At 47.2% G+C, this 10900-nt stretch overlaps 1 protein-coding gene and 2 non-coding genes across 3 annotated transcripts; 1 reads left to right on the top strand and 2 right to left on the bottom strand.

The window, feature by feature from the left end:
- Positions 1-937: 937 nt before the first annotated feature.
- LOC144129601 (uncharacterized) lies at positions 938-2206 on the top strand. The gene has a single exon (XM_077663723.1). The coding sequence runs from the start codon at positions 938-940 to the stop codon at positions 2204-2206; it is 1269 nt and encodes a 422-aa protein (XP_077519849.1).
- A 3511-nt stretch (positions 2207-5717) lies between these two features.
- Positions 5718-5788, bottom strand: TRNAG-GCC (transfer RNA glycine (anticodon GCC)). Its single transcript has one exon. It is a non-coding gene; the product is annotated as a tRNA-Gly (tRNA).
- Positions 5789-8743: 2955 nt separating this feature from the next.
- Positions 8744-8813, bottom strand: TRNAG-GCC (transfer RNA glycine (anticodon GCC)). The gene has a single exon. It is a non-coding gene; the product is annotated as a tRNA-Gly (tRNA).
- Between the last annotated feature and the right edge of the window lie 2087 nt (positions 8814-10900).

Here is a 10900-nt window from a genome sequence, read left to right as displayed (position 1 = left end):
CTTTAGCGAAGACAGCCCTGAGTGGACCGATTGTTGACCCGCTTCAAACAACTGCTTACATCACGGCGGCACGCTTTCGACGGTACACTGTAATGAACGAATTGGGCGCATCAGCGCTTACTTCCTTGGACGACTTCCAGCACTTACTGTTCCCTTGGAGAAGCTCAGTCTGGCGATCGCGCAATCTTGAAGTTTCCTTCACGAGGCTTCGTTGCCGGGCGCCGCAACTAAATTTTTACCTCTACAGGCCTGGTCTGGCGATCTCCCCATTGTGTCCGTATTGTGCGGAGCCGGAAACAATAGAGCACTTTCTTCTTTTTTGCCGTCGCTATTCATCGATTAGGAGGCGACTATTAGAAGTTCCAATACAGAATCTCAGTTTACGCCTGTCTTCTGCGGTTGTTCTGTCTCTTGGCGCTTCTATGCTTGGCCATACCAATGGGAATGTTTGCTCTGCCGTTCAAAATTATCTACTAGAATCAAAACGTCTACCTTCATGAGCTTTCGTCCGGCCCATCCCATTATCAGCTTCTGTATTTCGGTTTTTACAACCTCTTATAGTAATCCCTACCCCTTCTTTGCCTAAATTTTAGTTTGTATGACTCCCCTAACCTCCTGCAACCACCTCGGCTACGAAAACTGTGCGATCCAAATTTTGGTAGGTCATCCCATGCTTGCCACATGCAACTGGTCATTTAAATAGTCACCGCCTGGTTATGGTCAATCCCCCTTGTGGGTATGTGCCATTGTGTGAGGTCAACAACAACAACAACAACAACAGCATCTGCAGCGCTGATGCCGAGGGCGGCCACTACTTCAGATCCATGAAAGCGCTAGCCAGACTTTTCGAAACAGAGAAGGCAGTGGCCAGTGCCCTAGTGCCCTGCGTCGCCACGTGAAGCCCTGCGAAGCGACCTGGCACCGAGCCGCCTCCGTAATGCCTTTCCTCAAGCTCCACACCGATTATTCACTAAGCTACAGAAATCGCCCTGAAGAAAAGCCGCTGCTGAAGTTGCTAAGACTCTCTGCACTGGACGCCATTTCCCGTGTGCTACTCGGCTCTCACTGCCCCCAACTGCTAATCGAAAAAGCCAACCACCTGGCCTGGCCTACAGCAGAAGATCTTGACGGGGCTGCAGCGGGCGTCTGCAGGCTCCAGAAGGCGTACCACATCAGTGCAGAGCAAGCCGCTGTAACGCTGCGCTCTCCCCAACTAGCCGAACTGACGTCGGACGACATGATCTCGTTGGCCGTCCATTGCGCACTTAGGGAGCCTACACTGGCCATCGAATGGGCGGATCTAGGCGAGGAGGAGAGGCGATACGCGTACTTCTTCGAGCACTATCTGGGGGAGCTGGTGATGTTGTCAGCGACGGCGGTATCCAAGACGTGGTGGGGAGTTGTCGGATATCCTCCGGAGACGTTCGCAATGTGGCCGTACCGAGACGCCGTGATAGGCTTCGCGCGCTCTAGCTTCACCAGTGACTCCAGCTTCGGTAAGCTGTGTCACTCCAGCCGGGAGCGCGATGCGAGGCCCACCAGCTCCCTGCGGTGCTGGATGTCAAGCGGCAAGCATGGGGCTGCATCGCTGGCTCCATTCGCCGTGGAGGAGCTTTCTTCGTTAGAGCCTCGGGTGTGGCTCATTCACGACTTTCTAAACGCTGCCGAGTGCGCTGCTCTTCGCCAGTTGCCCGAAGCACTAGTAGCAGCCGAGGTGATGGTGTCCAACGAACAAGGCGAGGTGCAAGAGTCCAGGACCGCGGCGCTCGGCTGGCTGGAAAAAAACGCCAACACCGCCAACGTATACCACCGCGCTGAGATGGCGACTGGGCTCTCGATGGAGTCGGCAGAAAAGCTCCAGTTGCTGAACAATGGAGTCGGCGGACACTACATGCAGCACACGGATCCCGTGGACAGCTGGTTGGGGCCCTTTAATGGCGATCGGCTGGCAACACTGCTGGTGTACCTCAGTGACGTAGCAGAGGGCGGGGCCACTGCGTTTCCTTTGGTCGGACTGTCAATCACTCCTCGCCGTGGATCCGCGCTCTTCTGGTTCAACCTAAAGGAAAATGCGACAGGGCATTGGCAACAAGACGAGAGCACTCAGCACGGCTCGTGCCCTGTGCTGCGGGGTTCCAAGTGGATCGCCACCATCTGGATCCACGAGCGGGCCCAGGCTCCGGACTTCAATTACACGCTTCCGTGAACGCAGCCGCTGTCGTTGCAATACGTTTTATTCTCGTCGATATCGAATTTTGTACGCTTCGTGGTATTGAACTTCAATCGTTTCGTTTTCCTCGCTCAGATTTATCAGTTCCGAATAACAAACTAATTGCTTAATCATAACAGCGACACTGATGCTCCACTAATAAAACCTGAAGTTCGATACAGAAATATATTTTCGGCCTTCGTACTCTTTGTGCACGAGTAGATTTATTGTATATAGGCAATAAATATACTATGTATTAGGTGTTTTATGCGCCTCTTTAGCCTTTAGTGGAAAAACTGAAGTGCAGCCATATTTAAGCTCGCTGCACGCAGTTCGCCAGACCTGCGCTGCGTATGTGCATCTTGTGAAAGCAATGACGCAGACTAGCCCACGAGGGAGGCGCTTTTGTTGTCTAAGAGCCCTCTACTGTGAAGAGCGCTGGCTACTCACAGTTCAATTTATAAATTAAATTTTCTGCGCTATCTACACCGCACATCAGGTAGGCAGCGGCAAGTAGCCTTATAACAACAGCACCACACATAAACGCACACAAGGCGACACCGCGAAGCGTGAGATTCGTTTAACCTGATGATAATGCCTACGCGCCCATTTCTCCTGATCACGTAGTGATCCAGCTGTATCAACGGACGCAGAATCTGCGTGCCCTGTGCAGTGCCGCGGTCCGTTGATAACACGCACGTGCTTGTGGTCAGCTCCGCTGTCACGTGGGGACGGCAAGGCGCGTGGCACTAGAGTGAATCGAGCAACAAAGATGCAGCAGCAGTGGCTTTGGAAGCGCCACTTAAAGTCCAATAGTTCAGCACCTATTGGGGAACGCAGCTCGTCCGGCGTGTAAGGATATATGGGCCGCGTTCATAGGTGGCAGCTATAAGCGTTCTTAGCGGCATGAAGGGCGCTGCTAGTTAACTTTTTTTGCATAACTGGCGTTTCATGCCAAGGTTCGTAGGAGGAGGAGAGGAAACAACTTGATTACCAAATGCAGAGGAGCGGTACCTTCGATGCCCCGGCTGGTGCCCTTAGTCCAGGACCCCAGAGGCGATGGCGATCAGTCGTGCTTTCTAGGTAAGCTCTTCCTGTAATATGGGAGTAACTACTCTTCAGGATCTAGCCAAGCGCAGCCAAGCGGCTACAAAGGAAACCTACACAGCCTTCACAGAAACTTCGTAGTTGATTCTTCCTGGTCAGTGGTTCGAATCCGGGACAATCGTGCCAGTCCGGGGAAGTCGCTCTACCGAGTGGGCTCACCAGGACGGCTAGCAGATAGTAGAGCGTGAACGAACTTATCAACAGCTCGAAGTGGTGAATGCTCAACTGGATGGGAATCAACTCAGTGGTGTTAGTAAATTGCCATCAGAACCTCAAGATCCCCCCCCCCCCCCGTGAAAGTGTGCTTTCCAAGAGCCCGGCCACCAAAATTGCAGTCCCGATCTGGCCACTAGTCAATTTTTATTTTCAAACCCGAATAATTGCCTCAAGAAAACAATGTTCGATGATTCGAACACAATTAAAACCGTGGTAGGTTTATGAGCAGGAAAAAAAAGGGTTTTTTTGCAAGCTTTTTTTTTCTCAGGCAAATGAGTGTAGTGCATTAGTGTAGGGACACATTCTGTTGGGAAATAGACTGCTTTTCAAAACACTGTTTTTTTTTATATGTGAGCTACAGAAATTTTTCTTCCCACCTAGACAGAGAGAAGGTTTATTGACGATGAGCTACAGCTGTTATATACTTTTCTCAATATCCTTGAAGAGAAAAGTATAAACGGCTATATCTTACCGTATCTTACCGATATATCTTACAACTATGTCTTACCCGTATCTTAACCACAGCGTGTTCGGTCCCGGCCGCGCCAGTCGAATTTCGATGAAGGCAAAATTCTAGAGTTCTAATTACTGTGCGATGTCAGTGCACTTCAAAGAACCCCAGGTAGTCGAAATTTCCGGAGCTCTTTCCTACGGCGTCCCCCTGAGTCGCTTTGGGACGTTAAACCCCCATGAACCAATAAACCAAGCTACCCGTATCTTACCCGTACGAGGCCTAAACGTTGGGGATAACTAAAATGCTTCCACTTAAGTTATGGACAACAAGACATAGTATACGGAAAGGAAAATCATAGGTACAACGCTATGAGACAGGAAGAGGGCAGAATTGGCCAGGGAACAAACCCGTGTCAGTGACATTATAGTTGCAATAAAGAAGAATAAATTAACTTGGGCAGGACATTTAATGGGAAGGTAATACAGCCTATGATCCTTATGGTCAACGGGTTAGATTCGAAGAGAAGGCAAGCGTATCAGGCGCTGCAGAAAGTTAGATTGCGGGTATCGGGTGACTGCCGTTGGCAAAGCAGAGGGTTAGTTGGAGAGATATAGCAGAAGACTTTGCCCTGCTGTGGGCGGAGCCAGGCTGATGATAATGATGACTTTCATAAAAATGATAGCAATTCCTTCTACAAGCTCAGCTCCTAGTAATCACATTTGCACGTTGATTACTCCTATACAAATTGACAAAAACACCGAAAAACACTCTAAGTGACTTTTTCTGTCAGGAACATTGTTTTACTGTTCAAAGTAAACATTTTGCTAACCTTGATTTCCAAACATATTTAATATTAATAATTATCAAATAACGTTTCGTGTTTATTATAAACATTACTTGACCATTCAAACTAAACGCTATTCTCATACTATGTTCCAAATGTTGTTGTAAAGTTTAGTCGTAACTATAAAACAACATTACAAATATATTTTAAACACTGACTCCCAGAACTTTTCAATTTCTCTTAGAGTAATGCTGTTCTTGAACTAGTAGTACTTTGCAACTAAATCTGTTAGGTGATACCGGTCATAGACTGCATGCACGTCATAGTTGTTTTGTTAAAAATCTTGCTTATTGACCATTTACCTATATTGCCTATGGCATAGCCTTCAATAATGGCCATATAAGCAAGACTATCCTATTTTTTAAGAAAGTGAGCTTCGTGTATTGCTAGTGCTGTATTGTAGATATCCAGTGTCGCCTTCCTCGTAGGGCCTTGACTGTTTTTGGTAATTTCTCCAATTCCGCAATTGGCGCGTGTATTCTCTTGCCCAGTAATAATGTTGTATTTAGGATGTTTCAATATCCCAATAAGGTTGGGAAATGTAGTCTGACATTTAATTTATAACACTCTATTAGCGTTCGACGACAACAAAAAAGTACCTTTGTTGCAACGTTTCAGTCTTACCTGGACGTAAAAGAGCCCCAGCAGATCTAAATTAATGTGAAGTGCTCCATTGCTCCGCCCTTACAGCCACGTCTCGCTTCAAGATATTAAACAAGAGATATTACATCAACAGGTACAGCGAACAGACGAACCGCTGGCCCCGTGCACCCGGCCATTGAAACAAACACAATGCCACAGCTGAGGAACGTCGCGCGGAAGTTGAGCCCTTGCCTAATTAGGTGCCGACGTTTCAGTTCTCACTAAGCGAGCAAAGAAATGGCGACTGGGTCGGCCGGGAATCGAACCCGGGCCACCCGCGTGGCAGGCAGGTATTCAACCACTGAACCACCGGCGTCAATTTTTTTTCTTAATTGCATGTAAATAGTGCAGAAAAGAAAAGTCTTAGCTCGCTTACGCCTCAAAATACCAGGCCACCTTACCCCGGCATAACCCCTCCTTCCAAAGCATCAAATGTCTGGGAGGCACACACATGCATCCAGATAGAGGAGCCAGCGAGGCGACACTTACAGGGCAGCATATACTACACGCACCAAAGCGCATTGTTCACGAAACAAAGATTCCGACGACCGAAGTGATTCGGCGTGGTTGTCCATCATGCGGATCTTCCAGAGACTAAATAGTCCCAGCAACATAATTAGATCATATGGCACAACACTTTTTATCGACAGGCAAAAAACGGATTCTGTAGGGTGTGATGTCAAAGCCTTGTTCACTTATTCGTGCATGAGCTTGTTTCGCGTCTTTTCTTTTTCTTTTCCGAATCGTCAAACCGCCCTTTTTAGTAGCTGTGCTTATTAGGCGTCTCAGTGCTCATTTGCCTTTGCTATTCGCTCCGACTGGACCTACTCCTGAGGGGCCTTTATGGGGATTCCTTAAGGAAGTTGCTGACGCCTTCAATTTCCTCACTGTGCGCTTTTCGTTAGACTGCCTGTATAGCCCCTCCAGGAGGTAGATGACTCAGGCACTTACAGAGTATTTGTTCTCTATACAGTTGTATCGGCAACCTTTTCTGGGATTCCTTGACACCAGTGTTTTAAAACGTGTTAGGCGAATGTGCATATCTTCTGCCGCAAAAACATTCTTCTTTAAACTGCGCACATCAACGCTGCCTGTGAAGGCGTGGCTTCATGTTAAGCAGGTCCTTGCGCTATGGATGGTGAATTGCTGCCTGTGCAATACACGAGCGACAATTGACCGTTGTTTTAGTCTGTGCATTGACGCTATATTCTTCTAGGACGTTTTACAGCGAAAAATTAAGAACCACTGACGCCGATGACAGAATTCTCTAAGAGCATTCTGTACGTAGCGATGGTTCTTGCGCAGTTCCTTCGTTGTGCAGGTTAGCCCCAATAGGGAGAGCCCGATGCAGAGGCACGCGTCTCTGTAAACCAGTGACACTCCTATGCAGACAGACACACAACGTGATGTGACACTACACGACATGAATGCATCGTAAACCTATACGTGACACGAACAGAGCAAAGTATGGCGCACTGCGGCTGCGCGACATGAGAGATAATGGGACGAAGTCCGGAGGCTAGCCTCATTGGCCGCGAAACAACAGCACCGATCAACTGATCCATCCTCGGACGGGAAGGCGCGCCATCTTCGTTGAATCTAGATGTTCTAAATGTTCTTTCAACTAGCGAAAAAGATTTTTTATTATTGCTGGTAAAGAAGATCAATTCCTGTCTCCTCAAGCGGAATTTATTCGTTCTTGAACAGTATGCCTAATGTCACCTAACGTGTAGTTAAGGGAGAAGAAAAGAGGGTTTCATTATAACACGGATGACGGAAGCCAACATTCGCCGAAACCAAGGAGCACAGGGGATGACTTCTTATTTCTTTCGTGTATGTGGTGTGAATGAGTGGGAGATTAATAGGGCAACAGCTTTAAAGATAAGTGATTGTAAAGCAGACGAAAACACCACCAGAAAGGAAACAACAGAGCTTACAAACCCTTTATGATCCATAACATAGGGACAGTGGTGGGACGTCCCATTTATTTCCTGTTATTTTTAATTTTATGTCAGTTCCAGTGTGCCTCAATTAAGGCGCTGCCAAATAAACAAAAAAAACTGTTTCTTTCATTTCATTTGAACTCTGAGATGCTGTTTTGTTTTTCACCTCTTTGATCATCTGCAGCAGCTTCGTGTACTGGGAGCCTCTGAAGGTAAATCCATATGCCGCTCGGCGCCCGTGTGTTCTGTATTTCTTTGTGCCGAAATATACAACGTCGTGCTTTTCTTTTTCGCCTGGCATTCACTTGGCAAAGTCGATCCTCCGCGACTCAAAGTCGTTTCCGCGAAGAACGCTTTACTGATGTCATCTTATGCGTTTTGCCATTGGACATACTAATCTTACACGTAAGTTCATGCTCATGAAACAAGGAAACTGCCTTCGCGATCTTTGCGGTGAAGCGACCTCAGTAAACCTTGCTGTATTTTGAACAGAAAACTCGGAAAGCTACGCGAAATGGATTTCAAGGAATTTTTATGGCAAAGGCATTTCCTTCAACCCCAACTTACTTTATTGGAGAATGCAGCAACAAACCTAGAATGAGTTGTTAAGTTTACAAAACAAGAAAATGTCCTCACTAAACTGTAACACTTTAAAAACTTTGTCAGTAAACGGAAGTGAAATTTTTAAGACAACTTAGAGCTGCTTATGCGCCATTAAACAGAGATCAACAACCAACGAACCAATCAGCTGGCAGGGAAAAAGCGCAATGAGACATAGTGCTGCCAGCCACCACTATAGGAAACATTGAGAGTAATGGCTAAGTCAAATATGTAAAGTAGGCTGAAATACGTGCCCTTCTTGTTGCCGTGCTCGATCTTAAGAATAAACGAGGCAGACGTGTGCAGCTCTCGGACTACGCTTTCCAGACATATTTATGGGTTATCGTTGAAGCGGCGTCACATAAAGAATACGAAGAAAAATACAAGATCAAAACCGCACTGTTAGGACGCAGGCCACAAAAATTATGGTTTGGTTTGGTTTGGTTTATGGGGGTTTTACGTCCCAAAGCGACTCAGGCTATGAGAGACGCCGTAGTGAAGGGCTCCGGAAATTTCGACCACCTGGGGTTCTTTAACGTGCACTGACATCGCACAGTACACGGGCCTCGAGAATTTCGCCTCCATCGAAATTCGACCGCCGCGGCCGGGATCGAACCCGCGTCTTTCGGGCCGGCAGCCGAGCGCCGTAACCACTCAGCCACCGCGGCGGCTCGCGCCGAAAATTATGGAAAAATATAAAAACGTTGCACTGCTTCAATAAAAGTAACTGCGTCGCCGGGAATCGAACCCGGGCCACCCGCGTGGCAGGCGAGTATTCTACCACTGAACCACCGACCCTCTTTTTTTTCTTTATGGCCTAACATCGGCAAGAACCACAGTACACAAATACACTTACATGTGCACGGCACAATAAACAATATTTAACACCATCCGCCTGGTGGGTTGTGGCTTCGTCATATTAAAACTCAAACTCTCTAAGCGCCACCAAAGGCTCTACTCTTTCGAGCCACACAGGAGCTTCAGGAGCGACTTTCTGAATTTCATTTTACTTATGCATATACTCCTGAAAATAGATCCGTGCTGGACGTGCATCAGGATCGCAATGATATCCTGCCATTCTGGAGCGCCAAATACAGCGGAGGCCCATTAGCATAATAAGGTGGAATGGTGTCCCATCCTCACTCTCTACCGGCAAGTACCGTATTTCAAGAAAGTGTAGCGGAAATTCCTTTTTTAAAGTCCTCTGCAAGATGTCCCAGAAGTATACCCCCTCCCAACAATGCAAAAAACGTGGTCTGTTGTCTCCGGTTGTTTACAGATTAAACAATGTGATCCCCAAGGTAGAAATAAATGCGTCCCCTCCCAAAACGTTTTTATTGGTAGTGTTCCGGTATGTAACTAAAAGGAGAATGTTTTTGCACTTGGCGGCACCAGCATCGCCTTCATACGCTTCTGTACGTCGCGTCCCAGGCCTCCACTGTATATGGCCCTGTGCATAGGTTGTGGAAGAACTACATCGCGCAAATCCCTATACAACTTCTTCCTGCTAACAGAAGACAAATACTCATACGAAAACCGAACAGATAGGAATCGAACACTCTCGAATACCTCTCTAAAGTAACCAAAAATACGTCCCGATAATCTTTCGGTTGAGACAACAAAATCCGGCATTGCATTTCCAAGCCTTAATTGGCACACAGTGTGCAAAAACCAATCACTTACATCACGCACAAAAAAAAAATCTGCTTACGATCTGCCGTATAAATAAGTGCCCCAACCTCAGGCCACCGTCCTTGACCCGCATAAACAAATTCGTCCGGCTGCATAGTTCCCAGCCCGCAGCCCACACAAAAACGGCAAAGATCCGGTGCAGTCTCTGTATGTTCATCCTTGCACAAAGCAACACTTGCATCATGTACCACCACCTAGACATAAAAAACAGAATACACACTGTGGCCCTTCCGAAAATTGACAGATGTTGCCCTTTCCACCTCTCTACCTTTTTACGCGTGGCTTGCGTCTGTTCTCTCCAGTACGGTTCGCTATCGCGATAACCGTCTAGTGGGACGCCCAATTACTTTACTGGGGTCGTCACCCGGGACATGTTAGCAAAATGGTAGGATTTCGTTGGCCATTCTCCGTGCCAAAGCCCCAGGGACTTTGACCAAATCACTTTACTGCCTGTGACTTTGGTGAATTCTTTTACACATGCCACGGCCTCGGTCACACCTTCCCGATTCACTGTGAACACTGCCACATCATCCGCATAGGCCGCCTGCAGCTAAACTTCTGCCGCCTGAAGATGGAAGCCACGAATTTTTTTCATTTTGCATGATATTCAAACACAACGCTTCGATCTAAATCCAGAATAGAAGGGGGCTAAGGGGACAACCCTGGCGCACGGAACGCTGCAGGACGATGGGGGCCCCTAAACTCTTATTTACAATTAATCTTGTCGTGCAGCTCCGGTACGGAGAGGCCACTCCCTCACGAATAATGGACCCTGCATTTACATGGTCGAGTATGCAGAGCAGGATTTCGTGTGACACACAATCAAATGTTTTCTCAAGATCTAGCTGAAATATGGCTATACCGCTATTTGTATGATCACAACATTCAAGCACACACCTCACTCTATGAATATGGGTAAAAATGGAGCGTCCTTTGATCCCACACGTCTGGTGAGGACCGACTATATCTTGAATGACTGACTGTCGTCTACGGGCTAAAATCTTCATGAAAACTTTATAATCTACGTTTGTGAGTGCGATAGGCTAATATGCTGTGACCTGTTGTAACTTTTCTGCTTCATCACAGTTAGGAATTAACACTTTGTGGGATTTATCGTAAGACGGAGGCAATTCATTTACTTTGTAGGCTTAATTGTACACTGCTGTCAGTACTGGTACTATTTCGTGTTTATA

This window comes from Amblyomma americanum, chromosome 4 (assembly GCF_052857255.1).
Source record: "Amblyomma americanum isolate KBUSLIRL-KWMA chromosome 4, ASM5285725v1, whole genome shotgun sequence".
NCBI classification, from domain to species: domain Eukaryota; kingdom Metazoa; phylum Arthropoda; class Arachnida; order Ixodida; family Ixodidae; genus Amblyomma; species Amblyomma americanum.
The sequence above is the reverse complement of the archived record's forward strand: the minus strand, read 5'-3'. Positions and strand labels throughout refer to the sequence as shown.